The following is a 27,520-nucleotide window of genomic DNA, read 5'->3' as shown; positions in this document are numbered from 1 at the left end:
GAAAAAAAACTTTTTGTTGAATTGTTATTGTAATTTTATGCAAGAGAAATTGGTGACACTTTTTAATAACTTTGAGAGAATTTGGGTCTTGGCTTGATTTAAAAAAAAAAAAAAAAAAAAAAAAAAGGTCTGTGGAGTGAGTTGAATGAGGATGAAGTCAGTACGGAAGTAGCAGAGCAGAGCTCCCTCTACTGTTCACCACTGAGTCACGGTTACAACACTGGAGAGGAGACTGACACTTCAGAACCTGCGGCGAGAACAGGACGGTGAGGAGACATTTACTCATGAACTATTTCTGCCTAATGCGTCCAACTTGATATTTAATTGTTTAAAGATTTCTATGAGCTATAGTTTGTCGTTATTCCGAAACTTAAATCGCAAAATGGTCTGCAGCGGCGCAGGAAATCTAACCCTAATTCAAAAATGTCTCGCGCGTTATTACTGTGCTGGTTTAGGTCAAAGTCTTTTTAAGTTTTAATAAGTTTAATTTAGGGCTTGAAGTTAACATAGCGAAAACTGCTTAAAAACTTGTTGAAAAATATTTAGTCGTGTTGCTTGGAAACGAAATTTGGCGACAATCGGATTAATGAACTGTTTAATGTAAAGATTTGTTGTAAAATTGGTTAAATAGGTCCACGTCGGAATCAGTCTGTTCTTCAATTTTTCAGAATACCAAACGAAAAGAAAGTATTTTATTAGACTAAATATTGGTGTAATAGACTAACTTCTGCATGAAAAAATGTGATATGCAAATTGTGTCTAGTTACGCTTAATATTTAGCTAAGATATTAATAGATTAGACATTCGAGGATATGCAAACACCAATCTGCAATGCTATTCGCTGTAGTGGCTAGCCTGGCTACAAGCGTGACGTCACTGCACAGGTGAGTCGTTCCCTTGATGCATTAATGCCAATGATGCGTTTAGCTTAAACAGCAAATGCATTAAAACAATTTCTTATACTATAGACTGCGATTCTAAATATATAAAAAATGTTTTCTCACCAATAAAGTGGGAGGAGGGGCTATACAAATTAGTTTTAATAAGTGAGCCTTAAATAGAGTAACTCAAATGGAGCCACCTGAATGTGGTGTCCTTCCATCCTCTTCTCATTTACTGTCACTCCTGTGACATTAACAAGCATTGCCTTTTAAGCTCTGCAATATCAGATAAATATATATAGCATATTTTAAAATATACAATGGTAATTTGTTATTCTAAATTATATTCAATAGTTTTCAGTGGATTTCGGGAAGACATGAAAAGAGGTGAGGAGAGATTGTGGAAGATTTTAGAGAAAAAATTTAGAAATTGATCGAATTTAAATACAAATTTATTGAAATGAAAAAAAAAATCTTAAAATAAAAGTAAAAAATATATAGCTATCCTTTAAATTTGGGGGGGGGAAGTGTTCACACAAGGATGATTGTAGAGGGTCCCTAGCATCTAAAAATATATATATTATTTTTTAGTTAAGGCATCTCGGCTTAGGAGTTGTTTAATAGATAAAGTAGGAAATAATGAAACGTGAAAGCTTAGAACAGTGAGGAATGTATGAATTTGGGAATAAAGAAGAATTAGGAGAGCAAAGCCGGTGATCTTAATGGGTTCCTCTGGCCCTAGACGGCTCCACTTGTTACACAGACCGAGACGGGTTGTTAGTCAAGGTTATCGTATGGCAGGTTTGTGAGGTGCTCTAAGAGTCCTGATAATTATCAGCCTCAAAGAAGGTTCTTTTAAATGGCACCTGAACAAGTGCTGTCTGCTTCCTGCTGTTCATTCACAGGCAGGAAATGCCTCTTATCAGGCTGAGATTTTATCAGATTCCCTTCGACAACTGTAGTCCAACTTTCTCAAGGCTCATAAAGAGTCCTGTGTGGCTAAACTGTCCAAAAGTCTCTCTCTCATTTTGATGGATTTGATTCTTTACAGAACAGATTCTGTCTTTAAGAATTTCAGGTGGCATTCCTAAAGTTTCCTCTCTTGAGTGGTGCTCTGTGGGTATCTTTAGAAGTCCAACCGTGAGTGAGACGATCAAAGAGTGACTGCACGGGTCAGAATTGTCTCAATACTCGCTTCATTTCATTCCAAAACTGATAACCACTTTGCCTTTAAAACTGCTCTTAACACCTGGAACCCGACCAATCAGATACAACTGTGCAGACATAACACACACACACATTTTGCTTGTCTCTCAAACACATTTAAAGAAAAGATTCAACTGAATGCACACAAACATGACTAGAATTATACTGTTATCTACTTATAGTTTAGGCTACATTTAGGAAGGTTAGTAAACTTGAAAAAGCCATGATGTGTGTTAGTAGGTGTCTTTAAGTTGTGTTATGGATGTCTATGGTTCCTTTTATTTCTGTAAAACTTATACTCAACAGGTGCAGAAGTCCAGGGCTTGATATGATTTTTAAAAATGTTTTTGAAAGAAGCCTCTTATCCTCACCAAGGCTTCATTATTGCATTAAAAAAAACATTTAAAATATATATTTTTTTATTTCAGTATATTTTAAAATGTGATTTATTCCTGTGATGGCAAAGCTGAATTTTCAGTGGCCTTTCCTCCAGTCTTCAGTGTCGCATGATACTTCAGAAATCATTTTAATATGCTGATTTGCTGCTCAAGAAACATTTATTATTATCAATGTTTTAAAAAGTTTTGCATTTATTTGAAATAAAAATCTTGTAGTTTTAGAAATTTCTTTACTGTCATTTTGATCTTTTTAATGCATCCTTGCTGATAAATTTTTTTAAATGAGTTCTTTCAAAAAACAATTTTACTGACCTCAAACATTTGAACTTGTCATCATGTGGCTAATGAATAATTAATTTGAAAATAAGTAGATAATTCTGGTAGTATAAAAATGAACCAGTTCTTTTTTTTAACAGTGTGGTTTTGGATGGTTGTCGGTTTGACTTTGATTGCAGAGCAGAACAAGTAGGCGTTGAGATTGAATCCAGTGACCCATAGCGGTGAATAATTCTCCTGTCTGGTGCCTCCAGTTGGCATTTGTCAACATGTTTAATTTAATAATAAAGTTTGGCTCTTAAAGATATGAACTTTGACCTAAGGAGGATTTTGTGACTGCAGGGAGACTTAATCTGAGATGAACAGTATCATGCTGTTTTCTCCACACATCACAGCTCTCCCTACACTTTTCTCAAAACACAGACGGGTAAATGATTAGTCTGATATGACGACAGTTTGACTGGCTTAGACTTGAGCTTGCCTGCTATCAGGAGGACAGCTAGAAACAATGTTTGGGGCCCTGTAATGCCTACTCATTAGGCTCAGTGGAGAGGCCACCCATAAAGAGTTTGTCATGAGTTCTTGTGTTGTAGTGATGGCTTTGCCTTCTGTCAGTCATTTTATAGTGCGCAAGGGTGCAGACTTCATAGCCTACAGCTACCTGAGTCCCTCACAGTGGTGTCAAAAGTATTGACATTCATTACTTGAGTAGAAGTATAGATACTAGGGTTTAAAAAGACTTTTGTAGAAGTTGAAGTATCAACTCAAGCTTTTTACTCAAGTAAAAGTGTAAAAGTACTGGTTTAAAAAACTACTTAAAGTATAAAAGTAAAAGTAATGTAAGGGAAAAAAATGCCATTAAGAACAAAAGCTTAGGCCGCGCCACAGGGGCCTATTGTGCACTACCCCACCTCCTCAAAAAAACATTATTCTAAAAGCCATAGGCCATAATGACTATAATGTTATATTAAAATGTTCATGTTGAAAAATTTGGGATGCACTAGGCTACCTGTTTCAGCCGCATATATGCCCATTGAAAATGAATGTACTTTAGTACAATGCAAATACATTAAAGAACTAGAGATATGATGACTAGTTGCCTAGGGTGACCATATGAGCCATTTTCCCAGGACGCGTCCTTGCCAGAATTTCTATATTGCCTAAAACATCCAAAGTAGTTTGACCAATAACATGCAGGTATGTTACATAATCAACCAATTGTGGCGTGTGATAAGGTGAGATCTACAGAGAACGATCAGAGTAACGCAAATACACGTACATGTTAGGTGTTTGTTCGTTCATTCAACTTGAAGCATCGCTGCGCACCAATCATTGTATGACACCAAAGTACCAAGAGAGTGGTTTTAATGCACAAGGAGCTGTCTGCTCTGCTCTCTATAGCTCTTATGAATGCCATACAATGATCGATCTGCAAAGCACAAACAGCCAAAATCTGGATATTTTAGGCAATATAAAAATCCTGGTAAAATGTCCCAATGTAAATGTACATCCAAGTTTAGCTGCAGGAATCTGCAAGGGCAATGGACAAGAACATTGGTGGAGGCTAAAAAACAATTAGCCTTGTATGGTTGTCTATATACAATAAAGATTATAGTGGTGTCAAAATTAATGATTAATCCAATTGATTAATCAAAAACTAAAAATGAAAAATAACTCATAATCCTGATACCTTCTTGATTGATAGCTTCCTGTATTTGCTATGTCCAGTGTGTGTGTGTGTGTGTGTGTGTGTGTGTGTGGGGGGGGGGGGGGGGGGTAACGAGTTACAAAGTTGGTATAGCCTACTTATCACAACATTGTCAATCGCGTCGTCAATCGCAAACGATAATTTATTAAAATGTCTCGCTACCGAACTACCTACAGTAGCTTAATTTGTGGAGGACGAAGAGAAAGCACCCATTTGGTAAATGAGCCAGTGAGAAATAATCCAGTGCCATTTCGATACTTTTAAAACGGTACCGGCGCCTAAACGGTGCCTGAACCGATACTTTAAAAAAAAAGACCCACAAACAAACTATGGATAACATTAAAGACCATTAAAAATATTTAAAATAAATACATAGCTTTCACCTTGGATGCTCTAATTTCCCAAGTCGTGCTCAATCTAAGGCCTAAGGCTAATAAATGTATTTCATAATCTGGGTCATTACTTAATACAAAAACCACACATAATGTTTCGACTGTATCTCTGTCACTCACTCTGATATTTAGTTAAGAAGAGTGCTGTCTGTCACTGTCTTTAATCCATTCTGTGAATGACTGTATGTTCATTCTTTATAAAGTAGCAACAGTCGTTTGTAAAGTAGGGTAGGCCTACTGTGCAAAAGTCTAAGGCACATTAGTATTTTCACCCCAAAAAAGGGTTTTAAGCCAGTTATTTATATCTTTTGCTGTAGTGTGTCAGTAGGAAATATCAGTTTGACATTAATTTTATTAATAATCTAGTGAGATTTTGAATGCACAAGCAGTCTGACAATGGCGAAATGAATGTTTGGAAATGTAAACTGATATTTTATACTGAAACAGCAAAGTATATAAATAACTGGCCGAACACCATTCTTTAGTGAAAATACTAACGTGCCCAAGACTTTTGCACAGTAGCTGGTGTATGTATGAAGTACGTACGATTAAATTAAGTATATTTAAATAAGTGTTAAGTGTTCGTTCATATGTGTTAAGGGCTAGATTTTCGCTGGAGGAAACAAGCTGTTTAGTGATGAGCGGTGAACGCAGCGAAAACTTTACAGAAGATGAGAAACCGACTGCTCCCTCGTGACCTTTTGTAAACTGCATTTATGACAAAGAACTGCACAGATACGGATATTCTAACAATCTTTCGATAAACACATACCTTGTGTCCTCTGCGGATTGAAGAGCGCGCTGAAAGACGGAGAAGAGACCGGTCTGACGCCGGTTTCATATGAAACTTAAGGGGAATGACTCTGAGGCGATCACAAATTTGTGTACAGTTTATGGAGCTAAATGCTACAGCCCCGCTAAAAAAGCCTAGCGATGCCCGTGCTTCTTGTGTAGGCTACATTTCGGAGAACCAGGACAAACATTTCAATCGATCGCTCAGGCATTTAAAAGGCACCGAAATCTGCTTCCTCTTATTCAGTTAGGTGCATACCGGTTCCATACCCAACCTTACTTTTAAGAAATATATTTTTTGATAAACGAACCCAAAACTGGCTATGTCCTGGCAGAAGTGTGATGTGATTTGTGTCTTGTGCAGGTGCGATGGATCGCGTACAAACCAATAGAGTGTCGGAATGGTATCTGTTTATACTTCTCATCCAACCACAATCAAATTCACTCCATCCGGATGGCGCGATTTGTCTGGATAGTTTTTTTTTTTTTTTTTTGAATGATGACAAGCCGGAATGAAAACAAGCCGAAATGAAATAGCAGTAACGAAGCTATTTTTAAAATGTAAGGAGTAGAAAGTACAGATACTTGCGTGAAAATGTAAGGAGTAGAAGTAAAAAGTCGGCTAAAAAATAATTACTCAAGTAAAGTATAGATACCCCAAATTTCTACTTAAGTAATGTAACGAAGTATTTGTACTTCGTTACTTGACACCTCTGGTCCCTCAGCCATTAGTTGGTTGTGTTTGATCTCAGAATAACCAGCAGACTGGCTCTTTCCCATCCCAAGTCCCATGCTTGTCTGACCAGTGCTCCAGAGGGTCTATAAAAATTGCTGCCCCACTAACCTCAAGCACACCAACTCCAATTGAAATTCCAAGAAATATTTCTCTCCCCAAATTTGTTTTCCCTGATAGTCTCACTCACAGCTGCTTTTCTCTTTGTTAGCATTCTCAAGCCTTTTTTTGGTACACTTGCTCAGTAGTTGGCCTCTTCAAAGACCTCCTGCAAGACTCTTTTCCTCAGTTTTAATTGATTCTTGTTTTGTTCACATTTCAGGGCTTAAAAATGTCCTCTAAAAGCTGGCTGCATCTTATGCTCCTGTTTGGTCAAGGTAAGAAGAGGTGTCTTGGCATTCTGTAACACTAAATTTTATTTCATTTTATTTTAATTTAATTTAATCTTTGCAACATACAGAAATTTCTTAATTTTTAATTGTGCAATTCTACTTTAAAAATGTTTAATGCATAGTGACTTGAGATATATGTAAGAATATAGGAAATACGGTGGTCTGTCATGAAGGCCGATAGGTTTGAGCTCAATCTGATATAACTGCATCATTATTCACATGGTGCAATTTTAGTGATTTCTTTCACTAAAATCACAGGTGCTGTATGTAAGGTTGACTCCGAGTGGTTAAACTAGGTATTGCAGTCCAAATTCAAAATATTGGAGAGGGTTTTTTTTCACCCGGCCCCTCCTCCTCAGACTTGACGCACACGCAGATTGCCAGTTTGACGACACCAACAGGAACGAGTGCACTTGACGATGAATGAAATGAAATACACTGTGTTTTCCACCAAGTGACAACCTGGGGTTCCGAAATAAAATTGGGTAAACTGACAGTGGGCGGGTTTCACAAACCAAAACAGGAACGCACATTTTCAAGGGAAAATAATTGACTTTAGATCATTTTTCAGATAAACATGTTAACTTAGCATGTTTCTTAAATATCTGCAAAAATATTATTGTATTTTTATGCTTTAGTAGAGTCAAAAACGTACATACAGCACCTTTAACATTCAAATACTCCACTAATGCTTGCTGTAGCAATTGCAGCGTGCTTCATAAACCCTCCACCTCCCCCAGCTCCGCCTATATAGATCTGCTATTGAGTAACTGAATCTGTTATATATGGGGGTAATTTCATGTACTGGATATTATATGAGCAGCAGCAGTATTTCTTACATGCTAACAGAAGCATTTGTGGATATATTGGTTGCAGCGCAGCAGATCTGTTCTGCTATGACCAAACACACTAACACTGCCATATATATATATATATGCCATATATTTCCATGTTAAACACTCTGATAGTTGTCATGAGTGAAATGATTCATTATAGCCCTCAACTAGGAAATTCAGCCTGATGCTCGTTACTCAACAAGTACTTTAACTTCAACAGCATTTTCCCTGTGAGGAATAGGTTTTATCAGACAAACAGATGCAAAGATGTTGTAATATGGCTTTGTTTATAATAATTATTTTTACATTGTTATTATATTTTGTTGGCTGTCTTGCTGAGGCCTCAGCTAAACACTTGTGCGACTATATATTTTGTTGGAGTGTGGAGTTTCTAAATTGAGATATCTACCCGTGTTTTCCTCAAGAATTTTCCCATTACATTCCTGGACATATGCCATAAATCTGAGGAGGGATTTAGTCCTGCAGTCCACTTAAATTAAGCGATAAAATGTCTCCTGGTTCCACAGTGCAGCCTGTCAGATAAGATCACCGCAAGGTTTGAGGAGAGATTTACTGCGACCTAATACAAGTTTGGCTTGTTCAGAGCCATACATCACTGATGCTAGCCATTTATCATGTGAAAAAATCCTAGACTTCCCCTTTCCAGAGTTATCAGTCCTTTTTTTTTTTTTTTTTAATTTACGTTTCGATTTTTCTTTCAATTTTTTCAAATGTTTTTGATGTCGAATTTCCTTCAGAAATAATTAATGAAATATAATCATCATCTTTTTCTCTGTTTATTTCTTATTTTCCGTAATTCTTGTGAGAATAGCAGTGACTCAGAATGATCTAGATCTGTATTCACCTCCACCCTCATTTGAATTAACCCATTTACATTATGTGGCCTCGTAATTTTTCCCTGACACCCCCAACTCCTCATCCGCCTGTGGGGTCCTGCAGGTTTCTTAGGCCGATGCCTGTTACCATGGCAAGGTGCTGAGAGCGGCCCTCCTCAAGATGCCATGAGTGTTAGGAGACAATAGCACATGATTAAAGTATGTGATTCCCAAGCACACTCCACTCTGCAGGAGCGTTACGCAGAGACTTCACTCTCGTCTCTGCCCTGGGCTGTTCACATGGTCCCTGCCTCTCAATCAGCGATTGTATGCATGAGAGAGCATGCTCTGAACCCTGCTCACTCGAGCAGCAAACACAGGCCAGGACAGCCTGACCGTTCTCTTCACGTCCAGTGGGCGTTGCAGGAATGCCAATCGTTCTGAATTAGTCCCCTCTGAAGGATGTTTAGTGAGTTTCATGCGGAGCTGTGTCTTAGGGCCAGAGGTCAGCTCAGTTATCTAGGAGTTGTGCTCAAAATGACTCATTTGTGTAAGCTGCTGTTGACTTTGACAGCCCCTGAGGGAGTACCTGGGTCAGAAAACACCAAAAACATGTCCAGCTCACCTTTCACCTGAAAATGGTTTTAGGACCATTCAGGTTTTCTTGTGTTGTATTGTAATGCATTATTTTCATGACAATTGACCATAATTTTTATTATTGTTATTATTTTTATTTTTTTAATTAATTGTGATTCTTACAGTTACAGTTAACTTTTTGAAAATATTAATAAATTAAGCATAAATAACCATAGGCGGTATAAGAAATATGATTATGATTTATAAATACTACTAATAATATATAATTTTACAGCAATGACAATTTTTTTATTTGTTTGTTTATTTATTTATTTGCATTGAAAGAACAAGGATTAAGGGAAGTGCTTAATGGTTTTTAAAACAACCTTAATGATCCTAAAACAAATAATTGTTGATATTTGGAAAAAAAAATTGTGTGTGTGCATTTCCAGTGAGAGAACCAAAATTTAATTGTACAGCTATGCATTGACAATAAAGCTATTCTATTCTATTCTATTCTATTCTATTCTATATAAGCTATTTTTAATCTTTTTATATTTAAATGTCTATTTTGTCTTTTGATTTTGGATGAAATATGACCCATTGTGGTAGCTTATAAACTTTAAAAACTATTTTTAAAACCATTATTTAAATATTTATATATATATATATATATATATATATATATATATATATATATATATATATATATATATATATATATATATATATATATATATATATATATATATATATATAATTTAAATTTCAGATTTTTTGGCTACTATCAGTACAGTACTAATGTAATGACAGTATCTCTTTCTTTATAGTGTGGTCCATTTCCTCTGTGCAGGAGATGCAGACGGATCTTGAAACCATTATGAAGATAAATGCTGCTGGAGAAAGTGAGTGTTGACTTTTTTTTTTTTTCTCAGTCAGAAAATCTAATCAAACATTTACAAAGCAGCTCTTTAGTCTAGATGGACAGCATTGAAAGCATTTCTAGAATAGAAGAATACATGTCTGTTTAAAGAACCACTGATCTACTGCCTGTGTGTTTTCACATAAATGTGTGAGAGAGTAACCTGTGTTTACTTCTAAAGAGAGGGTTTAATTTCATGTTGAACGTCTGAGGGTTTAGTTTCATGTTGAACGTCTGAGGGTATGACTGCAGAGAAACTGAAAGCCTGTGAGAGATTGTGTGTTTCCTTACCTATAATTTAGGAACAAAATTGCCCCCAGACGTTGCCTTCTAGAAATGATATTTAGTGTTACATAAAAACAATAGAAGTCTATGTTGTGTCCTCATAAGTGTGTATGCTGTTACAGACAGCGGCATGCCGTCTCTGTCTAATCACCTTCTTTATGACAGGCGGCGGGTTCTAACATGACAGCTACATGGATTATAATTTAGCCAGCTGACTAGCACAAACTTGCTATAATGTGTTTGTGAGTATTTATCTCTGCTAGAACATGCCACAGGCTACCTTTAAGCTTCTTATGTGTGTCAAATACAGGACAGTGTTTATGTGAGCATGTTGCTGTTTTGCAGCACCATTGTGTTGTTCCATGTGCCATTGGGTTAATCAATCTGGACTTTCATAGACTGATACTATACATAAGTGACCATTCAGAAGCTAAAGATGGAGTTAAGATGGGTAAACTTTGTCTTTTCTCCTGTGTGTGGTCAGTGATGCAGTGCTCTGCAGCTGTGGATATTCTGTTTGTGATGGATAGCTCTTACAGCGTTGGAAAAGGAGGATTTGAACGGTCCCGCCACTATGTGTTGAAGATGTGTGAGGCTCTCGATGTCAGCACAGACAAGGTCAGATCGAATAAACTCAGATGAAGGGAGAAGCTCTCCAAAAATGAAAAAAAAAAAAAAAAAAACGCAATCATTTACTCACCCTTGTGTAGTTTTAATCCACTATGCTATAATTTTACTATGCAACTCTTGCTTTTTATAGTGATCACACTCTATAACAAATATCAAAAACACCAAAAAAGCACTTATATAAAAAATTTTACATAGTGTATTAGCATTGTTAATGACAAAACCCAATTGTTTTTGCATATGAAATAACAATAATAGTGAATAATGACTGTTTTTTTTGGTATTTATTTTCACATAAAGCTATATTTTGACTTCAGATGACATGCAAGTCATATAAATTATATTCTTTTATATATTTTTTGTTTTTTTTAAGTATTGTTTTGGAATATGACAGCCATTGATCACTTCCCAAAATAGCATACCGGATAGCCTTAAAAACATTTGGTGCAGAAAAAAATTTCACTGAGAAAAACAAATAAGTACAAAGAAATTGCAAGTAGAACATGAAATTTTGAAGTATTAAGACTGAAATGGTATGTTCTTGTAAAACACTGTATTCCTTTAAATTTTGTATGGCTTATCTTCCACTTCTGGTATCTTTATGTTCAGTCCTCTTCCTGTTTGTGGTGTTTAAACTGCATTGTCTGTTTTGGGCAGGTGAGAGTTGGCGTGATTCAGTTTGGTTCCACACCCAAGCTGGAAATAAGTCTAGACTCTTACAAGAGCAAAGAGGAGCTGAAGAAAAAGATGAAGAAAATCCACTATAGGTACAGAGATTAGTGTTATTGTGTGTCTTTTAGAAAAGCATTGAAAAATGTCTCACTCGATTTTATATCTTGGAGATTTTAGCAACACTGACATGTTTACATTACACTCTCAACATGTGTGTACGACTGTGTCTGAGGGCGCTGTGCATGATGGACGGTTTGATGAGGTTGAATTAATGGTTTTTGTGGTGAACGGTGTGCAAGCATCTGCAATGACTAGTAGCTGAATTACACTGAGCGCACAGCTGGCCTGAACCTTATCACCCACTCAGGACATACCACATCTCCCTCGACAGGCTGTGAAATTACTGTTTCAGATTCCAACTGAAAACCTCACCACTTGTCTGTCTAGCAGAACAACTGTGAGTGAAGATGATGGAGAGAAGCCCAGCTGTGCACATGTCTGCATCTCAACTGGCAGTCAGTCAGTATCCCTGTAGGATATAGGAGATCATATATTTCAGCACAGGATAAATTAGTATTGTCAGTAGGTGACACTTTAGCTATTATTCACTAGCCACTCATAAAACTGTATTTTGTAGATGCATACCTTCATAAAAAAATCAACAAATAAGCAAATATTAAGTTTATATGACCTTAATCTAATTTCTGCAATGAGAAAACTAACACATAATAATGCATAATATTTAAAATGTTATTGTATTAGTTGTCTTTTACTTTTATGCTTATTCAAAAAACAACACAAAAGGTGAATTACATCCGTAATCAGAATTGCTATTAAAATATTGTTAATGTTAAAATAAATTTTATAATAAATAATAAATATATACATTTAAATAATATATACATCTATTTACTACAAATAAATAAATTAATACATTTTATTGTAGTTGTAATTATTCTGGAAAATGATGCAAAATACCATTTCATGACTGTTTGGTTTTTTATATTTATATAATATTCTGTATAAAATATTTAGGGGAAATGCTTTTTATTTCGCATTTTTAACTACTGTCTACTACAGATGCTTTAATTACAAAATAATATTATCAGTGTAACAGTTTACAACAATTTCTGATCTCCTGTATAAAGGAGTTCACATGGTCAGTGACACAGATTTGCTTGTTTAATTGGTGACCTTGAAATAGTGCAGGATCTTAAATATTATTTCACTTTGCATCATTTTTCTTTGATTTCCATCTTCCACAAATCTTAAACCCATCAAATCCTTTATTACTGGCTTTTAATTTGATTTAAAGTCCCAGATTTTTGGACCCCCATTTTGTGTCAGAAAAAAACAAGTGTGATTCTTTACATGTGATTTGCAGTTCCTAAAAAAGTTTTTTAATCAACTGGCTAGCTACTGTAAGTGTTCATTCCAATGTATGTATCAAGTGTTAATTCATGAAGTTCAGAGAATGCATTAACGCTGGAAAGAAGTCAGGAAGAGTTTGAATCAACCCAAAGATAAAGCATCAGCCAGTGTGTATTTGAGAATGCTGTAATTGGTTTAGGTTTCATCATGAGAGGTGCATTAAGGACATGGTGCAGTGAAGGGAACTAAAGGCTTCTGTGTTATCCTAAGACTTCTGAGGGGCCACTAGTTAAATTAAGCCACTTACAATGATATGTGTCAGAAGTTCATTTTGATATTCTAGGCTCTCAGTTTTATGTCTTAAAAATGCTTTATGTATAAAATAAGCCTGTCTCTTTCTCTCGCTCAGAGGTGGAAGCACACAGACAGGTCTGGCTCTGAAGTTCGTTCTGAGGAAGGGGTTTTCCAGCGGACACAATTCCACAGTGCCACGTGTCGTCATCCTCTTATCTGACGGAAAGTCCCAGGGGGCAGTGCAGCTGGCTGCCTCTGAGCTCAAGCAGTCTGGAGTGACTCTGTTTGCCGTGGGGATCCGTTACCCCAGGTAACACAAAACATTTACAGTCACATCAATAACCAAATAAAACCCTCACAAAATCTCTCAAGAACATGTCCGGGTCATATTTCACGTTAGATTTTGCTTAAAGGAAATATACGATTTTTTTTGTGACATTATTGTCATGAGAATTATGCATTTTCTCACCACATTCACTGCACTATAGTATCTAATTTTCATTTCTGTAATTTGAAAAATAACGATATATGATAAATACAGGTGCATCTCAATAAATTAGAATGTCGTGGAAAAGTTCATTTATATCAGTAATTCAACTCAAATGGTGAAACTCCTGTATTAAATAAATTCAGTGCACACAGACTGAAGTAGTTTAAGTCTTTGGTTCTTTTAATTGTGATGATTTTGGCTCACATTTAACAAAAACCCACCAATTCACTATCACTAATTTAAGGTCTTTTAAATAAAAGATAAAAGGATAAAACAACTTTGTGTGAATGGTAAAGTATTTAACTTATGTCCTTGTTATTCCATGGTACTGAAAGTATACCTTAGTATTTTCAAGGTACTTCTGTGTACTTTTTCAGTGTTTTTTTAATTAATTTTATTTTATGATCGTTCTGAATAATTTTGCAGGGACAGGTGCTTTCATATTGTAAATGTTTTCAGCTCTATTAGTCAGTGAACTGATTTGCTGACAGCTCTCAGACACACTAGTGTCTCACTGACAGGTGTGTTATTGTACACTAAAAGACCGCTGACAGCGTGGATGTGTGTTGTTGCTGTTGGTTATCCTGCAGATAGCATGATTCCTGTGTTTTCTCTTTACTTTGAGGCTTTATGGCAGCTTCCCAACAGGTGCAGGAAGAAGAGGGAATAATAGTGGATAAACTCACCTTAGGGGCCGTATCTAACAGCTGGGAATGTATCAGTGTGTTTGGGTTCAGATGAATTGAGTTCTTGCAGCACCATATGCTCTGACATCTCGAAATGTCTCTGCAAAAATGTACTGCACCATATGTCCTGTACTATAAATCTGGAATTGACTATGTGACTTTCACAAGTGGTCAAACGTTTGAGGAACCTTTTTTCAACAAGTAACGTTTGAGCAGCAAATCAGCACACATTCAGCTGTCATCACAGGAAGAATTCCATATTTTTTACATTTAAAACAGTTATTTTAAATTGTAAAAAAAAAAAATAAATAAATAATAATGTTTGAACTGTAATGCTTTTCAAAATGCATATTAGCTGCTAAATCATGCCTTTTCTTTCTCTCCTTAGATGGGAAGAGCTCTATGAATTGGCGAGCAGCCCTTCGGACACTCATGTGTTCTTCGCGGAGCACTTCAGTGACGCTGTAAACGGATTATTCACCACCCTCACCACCTCATCTGTCTGCACTGCCGTTCCTTCAGGTAAAAAACTCACCTGTGACTCAGTCAACAACACCATTTGAGGTTCCGAACAGTAAGTAACGTTTCCTGTGCTGTGAAACCTCCAGGGTGTAAAGTGGAGTCTTACCCGTGTGTTCAAAAAACCCTGGAGACAGTCAAAGAGCTTCAGGGAAACTTCATTTGCTGGAAGGGGTCCAAGGGATACTCAACATACACATCCCTCTGCCCTCATTACAGGTAAATGGAGCAAAACACAATGGTCTTGAGCTGCATTTGGACTAATTGAAGTCTGACTATACTACTACGTATACTAACAAAATGCACATTCTGACTCCACTGCACAAGAGGATGGATCATTAGTCCCAGAGATGCCTCAGGTCTGCACTTATGTTTGTATTAGATCACATTATGTTCTTGTTCTTTTGAAGTGTCCCAGGCTCATATTGAAGTTTTATGGCCTGAGGTGAACCTTAAAGGAGATTAACAGAATCAAATGGAATGAAACTGGTTTCATGATGTTTTAAAAAACATTTGATCATTTTTTTAATAAATAAATGAATAGTTATATTATTATTATTATTAATTTTGAAGTTTCATGGCCTGAGGTAAGAGACACAGGAGTTAATTAACAGAAATATAATAGTGGTTTCACATTGTCTTTCAGAAACTTTGACTAACTAAAGAAATACAATTATTTTAACACGCTAATACACACACAAATAATGATAGTAATAGTGTATTATTATTGTTTAGGTATTATTATTATTAGTAGTAGTAGAAGTAGTAGTAGTAGTATCATTATAGTTTTGAGGTTTCATGGCCCGAGAAAAAAAACAAAACAGTTAATTGATAGAAATTTGTGGATTAAACTGGTTTCTGCTTTACAGGTATAACAAAGTTTACAGGCAAAACCCTGTTGTGTGTCACAGAACTATATGTCCAGGTAAGATCTAACAATCGGAATATAGAATAATGAGTATTTAATTCCATAAACATCAAAATGTGATTAATAATAATGATCCCATCTCTCTTCAGACCCCTGTGACTCTCACCCCTGTCAGAATGGTGGGACATGTATATCTGAGGGACTGGATAAGCACCGCTGCGAGTGTCCCGTGGGCTACGGCAGTGACCCCAATTGTGGTGAGTTGACACTCATGCGCTTCTCCTCCCACACTCCTCAGCATCTAATGAGCTGTTCCAGTCTCACATTCACTGTGAGATGTGTGTGTGTTTTGTTTTGGTGGGTTTGGTTGGAGTGTATATTTGTGTGTGAGTGGGAGTTGTCATAAACAGCCCATGGTTTTATGTTACAGCTTTTGGGCTGGGTCGTGGCTGACTGAAATACACCTCTGAGGTCTTATGTCCCGCAGATGAAAGGGACACTTAATTATGAGCTAATACCACTCTGCGAATCTCCAAATGCCCTCAAAGTCAGAAACCTTGTAAACGGGTTGCCTTATGGAGTGAAATGCAAACATGAAATTAATTAATGAAAAGAAGAAAAACAACACTTTGGTATGATATACTGTACATTGTACAATACTGCCAAATCGTCAATAAACACAACAAAAGCTACTAAAAAGACATTAAAAAAATATATAAATATTTTTTATGATTGTTATATGCATGTTTATTATTGTTTATGCTAAGACATCAATACACACAACACAATCAGTGACAAAAAGAGAAAAAAATAATTATCAATATTATTTTAAAAGTTATTGCTATTAATTTCAAGTTATTACAATGATTCTACTACTACTGATTATTATAAATATTTTCTTTATTATTGTTATTGTGTTACAAATTATGAAGACAAATATTTTTTTTATATAAGGTTATATATGCCCTTTTTTTGCATAGCATATCAGCATAACATGGTCACCGTTGCAACATAAACTGACTATGAACTGTAGTGACCAACTACATTTTTTAAATGTTCTATACATGTTTATAAATCTAGCAGTGATGATAGTAATAACAGTGCCACAACAGTCTCCAAAAACAATCATACAAAAAACTACCATAAAATTAGCAAAAAATGTGAGTAGTTTCTGGCCACACAAGCAGACACACACACACACACACACACACACACACACACATATATTTTCAAGATGGGGAAGTTTCCTAAATTAGATTCAGAGATAGAAGCCATCATCAGTCCCTATGAATTCCATTGTAACACTGACATAGAATCCTCCGGCCAAACCTCCTTCTGTCAGTCAGAGTGAATGACATCACAGGCAGGGGTTAGATCAGATGACCTCACTTACCCACAGAGTGAAAGATGGATCTTTTTGTTTGTTTATGCTGTTAGTAAATGCATTTTTGCATGTGTTAATGGATAGAGGAGCATAGAGCCCATATGCCCTTCTCCTTTAACAATGTTATGTCTCACATGATCCTAACTAAACTCTTAAATAAACACGAGATAATGCAGAAGTGGTATGTCAAGCATGTTTCTTAGATCTGAGAATGGAATCCAAATGTATGTCAATCAGAGTGGCTTTAACCATATCCTCTTTTTTCAGCTCCCATTCTTAGTTTTGACTGCACTGTAGATGTGCTCTTCCTGGTCGAGGGCTCCTCTGCACTTACCCTGGAAGGTTTCTTGCGCTTCAAGTCCTTCCTGAAGCGTTTCATGCAGGCTGTACTGAGTTCGGACACACCTGTCAAGATGGGGTTGGCCCAGTATGGAAGTGACGTGAAGATAGAAGCCAAAATTGGGGAGCACAGAGACCCGGCAAAGCTGATCCAGGCTGTTGAGGGCATGCAGTATCGGGGTGGGCAGGCCAAGGCTGGAAACGCCCTTCGCTACATCACGCGCCACGGCTTTCAGAGCGCACCCGTGTTCGCTGACGTTCAGGACGACCTGCCGCGAGTGGTAGTGTTGCTCACAGGAACGCCGTCTGTGGACCCTGTAGTGGAGCCAGCAAAGTACGCAAGGGACAGGGAGATCTTCATCATCGGTGTAGCGCCAGACGGGATGAGGGCTGAAATAAACAACATCACAGCGAACCCACAGCGCACCATCACATACCAGTCACCTGACAGATTGAGCGCAAAGATCCCAGAGCTAAGAGCCAAAATTTGCAGTGTCGACAACCAGGGTAAAGATCTAAACACTTTGACCACTGTTAGGTCCTCAAAAATGCTTATCTGAGATTGTTGTTCGTCAAGGAATAGAAAGTTCACCCAGAGTTATAGTCACTCTGTCTATAATTTCTTTCTTCAGTGGAAAAAAAATAATAGTGATCCAATTTAAATGAAAAGTGTCCTAAAAAGGACAAAAAGCATCATTAATGTAGTTTGTACAACTAGTATTAATCTCATACTGAATTACTGACAAAAAAACTACATTAACAAAGAGTTACATGAAGATGAAAATGTGAACCATTATACAGAACATAACTCTCACAAAAACTGAGAAACAAAATTAGCCCAATACACTAAATTAGTGCTCTTAGAGAGATTTTTTTGTAGAAGACTAATCTAATGTTTTAAATAATTCAGTCATAATAAGTAATGTCTGGGATTGACCTGCTTAAACTGCCTGAACGTAAACTTTGTTGAGGAAATGCAAAGATTTTGTGATTGAGATTTTGTTCGCAGGGGAAAGCAAAATTTTGTGATTAAGTGCAAAGTTGCTAAGAGGAAAATGTACTAAATTTAAGTAACAAAAGAAAAGGCAAAATATTTGCAATGGAATGCAGTTTTTGCAAGTGAACAGTTCACAAGTTTCTTGGGGAAACAAATCAACTTTTGTTGTTGGAATTGCATTGGAATATTTATTTGCCTCCCTTCTCAGACTTTTTTTTTAATTATTATGTCCCTTTAGGATGCAAATTGTTACTTGAAGGCATGCATTTATCAAAATGTGTAAATAATGTTCTAAATATGCTCTTAGCATAATGCACTAAAATATGACAACGTATATTTAAAGTAGGGTTTACCAAACCGATACAATTTTTCTTTTTTTTTTATTATGATTTTTAACTGTTATACTAAAGCTCTTTTTGTCTTCACCAGGCTGTCTGGGTCAAGCTTTGGACCTTGTTTTTGTGTTGGATGCCTCCAGTGGTGTAGGAAAGGACAACTTTGTCCACCTTCAAGACTTTGTTCGGAGCACCTCAGTGCAGTTCGACATCAATCGAGATGTGGCTCAGGTGGGACTGGTGGTTTATGGGAGGCGGCCCATCACGGTCTTTGACCTGGACAAGTATGACTCGGGCTCCGCTGTTCTGAAGGCGGTGGGAGACGCTGCTTTTCTGGGTGGGAAGGCCTCTACAGGTTCAGCCCTGCTCCATGTGCTCTCCCAAAGCCTGACTGTGGGGAAAGGAGCACGGCCTGGAGTCAACAAAGCCGTGGTGGTGCTGACTGATGGGACAAGTGTGGAAGATGCAGCAGTGCCTGCCCAGAAGATCCGGGATAGCGGAGTGTCAGTGTTTGTGATCGGCATCGGGGACATACAGCAGGAGGTTCTCTTCCGCATCGCCGGCTCGGAGGATCACATGATCTCTGTACCTTCACACGATGACCTGAAATACTCTGAGGATGTGCTGGTACAGATGGTGTGTGCAGGTAATGAGACGAATTATATTCCTCTTTGAAAGCATTTTTCATCTCTGATGTATTTATATTCTTGCGTTGCTCTCTGTAATTGACTCCTCTTTCTAGATGTGAAGAAACCTGTTAACCTGTGCAATCCAAACCCCTGTATGAATGATGGCATCTGTGTGCTGCTCAACGGCAGCTACCGCTGCGATTGCAATGGTTGGAAGGGTCTACACTGTGAAACACGTCAGTACCAATAACTACTAATTCGTTTTTGGACAATAGTGGGTAGCTGATAAATATATAGGAGTTTTCATTCAAGCCTTTTGCATTTTTAGGTTACTTTAGGTTACAGATGAAACAGTGCTCCAGCACATAATGTGGTTGAACCACAAGCAAACAGAGTTCAGTCCCCATCCTGTCCCCTTTCTGTCTCTTACTTTGCTTCCTATAGAATCTAACTACTTTGCTATTTAAATAAAAGCAAAAAAAAAAAATGGCAAAAATTTATAAATATTTAGCGATATCTCACAATTTAGTGATTAATACTTTTGTTGCTCAAAAGTGACTGTAAAGTTACACTTTTGTTACAGATTAATTCTCTTTCATATAAATGCTGTTCTTTGGAACTTTCTATTCATCAAAGAATTAATAAAATTAGTCAGTCATAGAATGATTTCTGGAAGATCATGTGAAACAATGGCTGCTGAAAAGTTCTTTATAAATTATAACAATATTTCATAATATTACAGATTGAATGTATTTTTTTTTTCATCAAATCAGTGCAGCTTTGCTGAGCATAATCCAAAACCCAATCCTTTACCAATCCAAAATGTAAATGTTACTTAATACATTTTATTTGCATGCTTTATAAAAGTTGTTTTAAGGTTAGATTGTTTTAGATATTTGTTTATAATAATACTGCAATACTGATTAAGAAACTGATTGATTGCAATGTAAATCCTGATTATTTTTAAACCATCTTATGGACATGATGTAACATGGCTTCACACATCTGCTTATGTCAGTGCTCAATATGATTTGTTTATTTTTCTATGCCTGCCGGATGGGTCATAATTGTGGGGTTTTCAGAATGGACAGGGGGTTGGCAGGGTGTGTTTAAGTGTTTTGATTTATGTATTTTGTGAACTTGTGTTTCAGGAAGCAGAGAGCAGCCATCCAGAGGAGATCTTCCTAAACCTGCAGGCCTGGGGCGCCGTCAGCACAAGGGTGAAAAAGAGCTGCTGCAGCGCTATAAGCAGCACCGCAGGAGACATGCATCCCCAGTTCAGCACAGATAAAGAGGAAAACACACACAGACAGAGGCACAGCTCAGCGATATGAGTTAGAAATCATTCTAAATTCACATGAACACACAGGTGACACTTCAAACGGGATGTGTATCTATTTCATGAATTCTGTAAATGCTATTATTAGGATTTTTTTATGTGGTCCATCTTAAGGGGTTTGATGCTGTTTGTATAGTTTATTCAGCAGTGAAAACCCTTTATGAACATATACTGTATTCTGTCGGAGATTTGGACCTGCTTGTCATATTGAAGACTCCTTGTTACAGAAAACCTCATGTTAGAGGCTTACGTTTTTGAGCATATTTATTTTGTATTAACTACAGTGGTATGTTCGTCCATTTTAAAGCTATTAAATTTATTATTTTTTATTTTTTTACTTTGAGCCTAACTCAAATACTTTATAGAGTTGTTTTGGTGCCACCTACTGGAGAAAATGCAAATTTCTTCCATTTCAAAACAGGATGCCTTGTGCTCAACTACTGCTTTTGCATATGAATTGTTGTCAGTACAAACTTTTATTTGAATAAAAAGTGCATGTTTCAGCTAGCGTACAGTAACACTGAAAATCAAAAACACTGAACGGATATGTAATATATATTCACATCTTGGTTACCAGCATACATGAACCAAGCTACAATGTACCAGATTTGCCAAATAGCTGATCTACGAATATTTGAATCTAAATGTTCCAATCTAAAAATAGTGGTTCTCGAAGCTCGCCAAATAGTTTTTTTGGTCTCTTCTCAAGCTTGTGAAACATCCATCAATTAATGTGCACACCACTGGAAGAGTTATTTCTTTTATTCCCTTCCTTTCTCTTACATAAAATCGACTTGAATAGATTTACAATCTATTGTCGTCCAGTGGCGTTATTTGGCAGGGAACAGAAAAGATATTGTATTGGATCAGCTGCCTGCATGTACCCAGTAACATCTCAGCCTCTGAATGCAGAGAAGCAGGGATGAGTGGAAGGTGATGTTTAGAGAGGCGGAGCCTGCAGGTCATTGGACACACCCTCTCACTCTTTCTCTCTCTCCCTCCATGCTTGAAGCATTTGCCTTAGCAGTCCTTTGAGCTTTGGCTAAAAAGTCAATTTGTGCTGTCTGTTCCCTTCCACTAGTTTGTGTTTTTTTTCTCCCACTCCTGCAAAGAGAGAATGACATAACACAAGAATATATTGTAAAAAATAAATAAATAAATAAAAGACTGAATACACTTGAGGTGGTAATTTCAGATAGTTATACCATTAGAACTCTGCATAACCATATTTATATACCAATGTTATATATACAATACCGCCATCAGTGAATAAAATTATTTATTTATTTTAATCAAAAAGCTAAGATCTCCGTTAGGACTATGGATGCATCAGCAGACTCTAACCTTGGCCTTCTGCAGAACGTTTCCTTTGCCGGATGCCATGATGGACAGGGGTCTGTTCTTCAGCGCTGTGGCGGAGTTGACAGGTGAATCTCCATTGTTGGGGGTGTTGGTGGGTGTATTTGGAGCAGGGCTGGATACAGGTGCCATCTTGGGCTAGAATACACAACAATATAATCAGCTGGACTTCTGTCACTCAAAAAAAGTAGAATTATTATAAACAGTAGAATTTTGTTCTTAACTACCGAGTATTTCCACCTTGTATGCTTATGTTAGATAATCACCTCATTTGGTTTAGCAACAGATTATATACTACTATTTAGAAGATGGAGTCAGTACATTTAAAAAACATTTTTTTTGCTTGTTTGCTTGGCTTTATTTGATCAAAAACACAACACAGTAAAAACAGTAACATTGTGAAATATTATTCCAATTTCTTTAAATTATGTATTATATATTTTAAAATTCTTATTTGATGTCGTCATACTAACCGTTGAAGTTTCCAGTAGACTGCTATCTACTGTGGTGCCTAATGTAAAGGGCCCGGCTTCCACTTTTCTCAAATTCTCCTTCACCTCCATCAGGCTAAGCTCCACCTCCACTCGCCGACGCTCTGCCTCACGACACGTCTCCTCCATCTGCTTCAGACGAGCCTCCAGAGAGGCCTGCTGAGTGGGCTCTATACAAGCCATAATCAAAAGCATTTATTAGCATTTCACATTAAGAGTGACATTGTGGTGTTATAGTATGTCAGAACTAACAAGTAATATATAAAAACAATTGCAACTTAAAAATAGAAAGAAAACACAGTTGAAAGACCATCAAAACTACTGCTTTCATCACATGGGCATTTCTAACATGACCAATAGGTGGTGCTGCAGTACCTTGGCAGGAGCTCAGCTCCTCTTTCACCTCTCGTCTGTCTTTCCTCAGTGTGGCCAGAGTGTTTTTAACCTCCTCCCTCTCTCGTTCCAGCCTGTCTCTCTCGTCGGTGTAACGACGCACATCGGCTTCCGTCCTGTTCTTCCCTAATTTCACCTCAACCGACCCCGGGCCTGCTAAACGGGAGGGAATGTGTAGGAGCTTTTAGTCATGACATACATTCACACACTGAAGGCATATATGCTCACTTGAGTGCATGGCTGGGAAAAGCACAGCAGGGTGAATAAATAAAAGTTTTGTAGGTCTGTTTTACAAGTGACGACCCTCACCTGCTGGAGAGAATTTGAGTTTATCGAGAAATCTGTCTGTGCTGGCGGATCTTCCTCTGGAGATGGGTGGACTCTGGGGCGTCTGTGTAGATGTATGGGGTAGGGTTTGGGTTTGGGATGGCATCGAGGTGGGAGAGGCCCTCTTTTGGGTTTCCAGACTGAGGAAACTGATTCTTTGAGTCTGGACGTGCAGGTTGGGGGCTGGAGAGGGGTCTGTCTTCACTCTAAGAGCAACAGGTGGAGGATCGAGGTTCTCTGTGCTGCGCGGTAATGAGGTTTCATTTGTTTCATTCTGTTTTAAACAAAAATTGTATAGAAGATTTTAGACATTTGTTTTTAAAGGTTTGTATATTTACACTGCCATTCAAAGTTCAAGTTTGGGATCTGTACGTTTTTTTAAAAAATGTTTTCTAAAAAAGCTTCTCATGCTTAAGGCTGTATATATTTGATTAAATATATATATAAAAAATTCATCCAAGAAATAAAATAAAAATGTATCACAGAAAATATTAAATCGTTTCAACACTTATAATAAATCAGCATATTAGAATGATTTCTGAAGTATCATGTGACGATGAAGACTGGAGTAATGGTTGGCGGTGCATCACAGAAATAAATTATATTTTAAAGTATATTAAATAGGAAACCAATATTTGCAATTGCAATAATATTTTACAATACTTTTTTTCTGTATTTTTGATCCAATAAATACAGCCTTGATGAGCATAAGAAACATTTTTTTTTTAAATTACAAATCTTACTGATCCCAAACTTTTGAAAGGCAGTTTATATTTTTATTTAATTTTATATCATTATTAATAAGTAAATATCTGTATTTTGGCATTAAAAACACCAAGGTAATGCATTTAATTACCAGGGAATGTACATACTTACAAAATGTATATATACACTCTCATTCAAAAGTTGAATCTTTTTAATAAATTATTGCCGGGATGCTTAAAATGTAAGATAAAAGTGACAGTAAATACATTTATAATATAATATAATAATAATATAATATATATTATAATATAACCTCCTTAGGGTGTAGCTGATCCTCCTGGGGAGCAGCTGAGGGACTGAGCTCTGTCTGTAAGATGTTGGACGTCTGAGGTGACACTCTGCCCGAGCTCGTGTGCAGGAAGGAACGAACCGGGATCAGGTCCAGATACACTCGGTCCTTCCCGTTCTCCTCGCTGCTTGCTGTTCCCTCCCTGCTGCCATTCTGAACCTCTTGAACCTCCTACAGTCGGAGAGAGCAACAGTATCAGAGAAACATTTCTGAAGTTGGATGGCCTGCAGGGTTACAAAAACACAACACTGTCACAGCAATGACTTCCTGTCACTCGAATGCTTAGTGAATCTTCCCCTATCCTGAGTCTGTGACTCAGAATAAACACAGCTGCGTGAAAGTGGGTGCTGTAGATTAAGGACAAAAGCATGACAAGGGTGTCTCACCCACCTCCTGTTCGTTCTCTGTGGATGCCACATCATCGTATATGTCATCACAGGTATGAGGGTCTGACGGAAGGCTGTCTGTGTATGTGTTGGGCTCTGAGTACCTCCTCTGCATTAGACTGACAAAATACAACAAATCAGGCTCCAAAATCTCAAAAAAGCAAACAAACCTATCATATAATTATGAATAGTATTCATAAGTAATATGGGCCAATTTTATGGTGTGTTTGTGTTTGTATTTGTATGTATATATATATATATATATATATATATATATATATATATATATATATATATATATATATATATATATATATATATATGTGTATATATATGTATATGTATATCTATATGTATGTGTATATATGTATGTATGTATGTATGTATGTATGTATGTATAGGTATGTATATATATATATAGTACAGTCCAAAAGTTCAAAACATTACTATTTTTAATGTTTTTGAAAGAAGTTTCTTCTGCTCATCAAGCCTGCATTTATTTGATCAAAAAAAAAAATTAATAATATATATTCTAATAATATATTTTCTTTACTATCACTTTTTATCAATTTAACACATCCTTGCTGAATAAAAGTATTGATTTTATTTAAAAAGAAGAAAGAAAAAAAAAAGACTGACTCCAAATTACTGACCAGTAGTGTATATTGTTATTACAAAATATTTATATTTTAAAAACATAGCTTCTTTTTTTTTTTTTTTTTTACTTTTTATTCATCAAAGTATCCTAAAAAAGTATCACATGTTCTGAAAAAATCTTAAGCAGCAGAACTGTTTCCAACTTTGATAATGAATGATTTCTAAAGGATCATGTGATAATGATCCTAAAATTCAGCTTTGCATCACAGAAATAAATGATCATTTAAAGTATAATAAATTTAAAAACAATTATTTTAAATTGTAATAATATATCACAATATTACATTTTGTTTCTGTATTTTCGATCAAATAAATGCAGGCTTGATGAGCAGAAGAAACGTCTTTCAAAAACATTAAAATTAGTAATGTTTCCAAACTTTTGGTCTGTACTGTATATATATATATTACACAACTGATGTACATGAACTAACTTACTACATGGACGTCCTGGCAGCATTGACAATACTGGATATTCTCTCAGAGTTCACATAGTCGTAGGTGAGATCTTCTGGGTCTGTTTTGGTGCCTGTCTGTGACAGTATGAGCCCTAGCCAGTGGCCCATATCAGCAGAGGACTTAGCCTGATAGGAAAGAGGAGGATATTTAATCACTGATGCCCCATAAGGTATTCATATATCTTCAAGGGTGCAGCTAGGCCTGGTAAAATTATCTGCCAAAAAAATTTTTTTGCCATAATTTATTTACACATAAAAAAATCTATTTCAGAGTAATATTCCATTTCAAGAAAAAAAAATCCAGAAAAAAATGCATCACAGTCACTGCAAAAACATTAAGCCGCACAACTGTTTTCAACATACTGTAGATAATATTAAGAAATGTTTTTTAAGCAGCTAAACAGCACATTAGAATGTTTTCTGAAGGATCATGTGACACTGAAGACTGGAGTAATGATACTGAAAATTCAGCTTTACCATCACAGGAATAAATTACATTTTCAAAATATTAAAAAAAGAAATCTGTTATGATAAGCTGTAAAAATATAAATAAAAAATATAAATAAGTTGTAATATAATATCGTTTTTTTTTCTTCTATATTTTCAGTCAAATAAATGCAGCTTAGTGAGCACAAGAGACTTAAAATTAAACTTAAATATTAATTTGGAATATTATTTGTTTAGCACATAAAAAAAATGACACAAAGCTGTATACACCAGAACTGAATAAAAGATGGCAGTTCTCAGAAATCTCATTCAGGCTGTTGGACTGATGACAAATACATCAGACAGTGAGACTGGGAAAAACAGTGGCTCATCATGAGAGTGTAAAGAATCACTAATCAGTCGCCTCTGGTCTTCTGGTTTACTGAAACAAACAGTTGTCTTATACAGATGTTATACACCACAAACTTATACTCCACAAACTTTGGAAGATATTCAAAGTTTTGTTTGAGTGAGCAAGCAAGATGACAAGCTGTATATAACAGTATTTTCTGTTTGCTTCCTGTCTGTGAAATATTATTATTGTTGGATGGACATAAATTTACAAAATCTAAACACATTTCCACTCATGTTTTCAGTGTTTTCATTATGACTGCTGTTCTATATTTCGATGCGTTTTTGTTGTGCTATTATAGACTTTATTATTTCCCAAAGATCTCTTTCAGATCTCTAAAATGCACATAGAAACCAAATGAACTGTGGCTGAATGCCTTACTGGTCAATTACACTCTTTGTAAGTGGGTGGAATAAGCTGCACAGTCATGTGTCTTGCTATGCAGGACTAGTTAGTGATGAATGTCACCTCTCTTTACTCACTTCTAGGGTTGCGAGCTCCTCTCCATCCATTTGGATGCGGAATGAGTACAGGTGCTCAGGGCTGGGGTCTGGCAGGACCATGCACCCCTCCAGAGCCACTGGCTGCTGGGACACTTTGCTCTTGCTTTTGTCGCTGTAGATCCAAAGCTGTCTGTCCCTCACAGAGCACCACCTGCTTCTCCACTGGGTGTTCACCAGGACGTTTAGGTAGCCTGGAACAAAGTGAAAGTGACGAAAATAGCAAGTTTTGTGAAAGCTTTTAAAACTTGTCAACTAATAATACTGATAATTGGTT

At 36.5% G+C, this 27,520-nt stretch overlaps 2 protein-coding genes across 5 annotated transcripts in view; one reads left to right on the top strand and one right to left on the bottom strand.

The window, feature by feature from the left end:
- The first annotated feature begins 221 nt into the window (after positions 1–221).
- LOC132122331 (von Willebrand factor A domain-containing protein 2-like) lies at positions 222–21,286 on the top strand. 3 transcript variants are annotated; one of them, XM_059532472.1, is made up of 14 exons: positions 222–272; positions 6,710–6,763; positions 9,857–9,931; positions 10,718–10,851; positions 11,518–11,627; positions 13,313–13,507; positions 14,762–14,895; positions 14,982–15,111; positions 15,762–15,817; positions 15,910–16,017; positions 17,412–17,990; positions 18,910–19,461; positions 19,558–19,680; positions 20,596–21,286. In XM_059532472.1, the coding sequence occupies exons 2-14, from the start codon at positions 6,718–6,720 to the stop codon at positions 20,733–20,735; spliced, it is 2,382 nt and encodes a 793-aa protein (XP_059388455.1). In that variant the 5' UTR covers positions 222–272; positions 6,710–6,717; the 3' UTR covers positions 20,736–21,286. The 3 variants fall into 3 exon arrangements, with proteins under 3 accessions (XP_059388455.1, XP_059388456.1, XP_059388454.1); XM_059532471.1 differs by having other exon boundaries at positions 247–266; positions 6,709–6,763; XM_059532473.1 differs by lacking the exon at positions 19,558–19,680 and having other exon boundaries at positions 246–266; positions 6,709–6,763.
- The window catches only part of afap1l2 (actin filament associated protein 1-like 2), a 44,484-nt gene continuing 38,204 nt past the window's right edge, over positions 21,241–27,520 (bottom strand). The window contains exons 11-19 of one of the 2 annotated variants that reach the window (XM_059532470.1): positions 27,226–27,437; positions 25,886–26,031; positions 24,798–24,912; positions 24,372–24,578; positions 23,336–23,627; positions 23,009–23,179; positions 22,616–22,803; positions 22,128–22,280; positions 21,241–21,887 (exon numbers count right to left, since the gene is read on the bottom strand). In XM_059532470.1, the coding sequence (XP_059388453.1) occupies positions 21,861–21,887; positions 22,128–22,280; positions 22,616–22,803; positions 23,009–23,179; positions 23,336–23,627; positions 24,372–24,578; positions 24,798–24,912; positions 25,886–26,031; positions 27,226–27,437 (1,511 nt within the window). In that variant the 3' untranslated portion in view covers positions 21,241–21,860. Of the gene's footprint in view, positions 21,888–22,127; positions 22,281–22,615; positions 22,804–23,008; positions 23,183–23,335; positions 23,628–24,371; positions 24,579–24,797; positions 24,913–25,885; positions 26,032–27,225; positions 27,438–27,520 lie in introns of both variants that reach the window. The other variant, XM_059532469.1, reaches the window with a different exon arrangement.

The sequence above is a fragment of the Carassius carassius genome, chromosome 40 (genome assembly GCF_963082965.1).
Source record: "Carassius carassius chromosome 40, fCarCar2.1, whole genome shotgun sequence".
Classification (NCBI taxonomy): domain Eukaryota; kingdom Metazoa; phylum Chordata; class Actinopteri; order Cypriniformes; family Cyprinidae; genus Carassius; species Carassius carassius.
Note: the sequence above shows the minus strand (reverse complement) of the source record. Positions and strands in the feature narration are given on the sequence as shown.

What these genes read in the sequence shown, in the direction of transcription:
- LOC132122331 (XM_059532472.1), top strand. Translation starts at nt 6,718, where the DNA reads ATGTCCTCTAAAAGCTGGCTGCATCTTATGCTCCTGTTTGGTCAAG. An exon ending in ATGAAGAAAATCCACTATAG is followed by an intron (nt 11,628 to 13,312) that starts GTACAGAGATTA and finishes TCTCTCGCTCAG; the next exon opens with AGGTGGAAGCACACAGACAG. An exon ending in TTGCAGTGTCGACAACCAGG is followed by an intron (nt 17,991 to 18,909) that starts GTAAAGATCTAA and finishes TGTCTTCACCAG; the next exon opens with GCTGTCTGGGTCAAGCTTTG.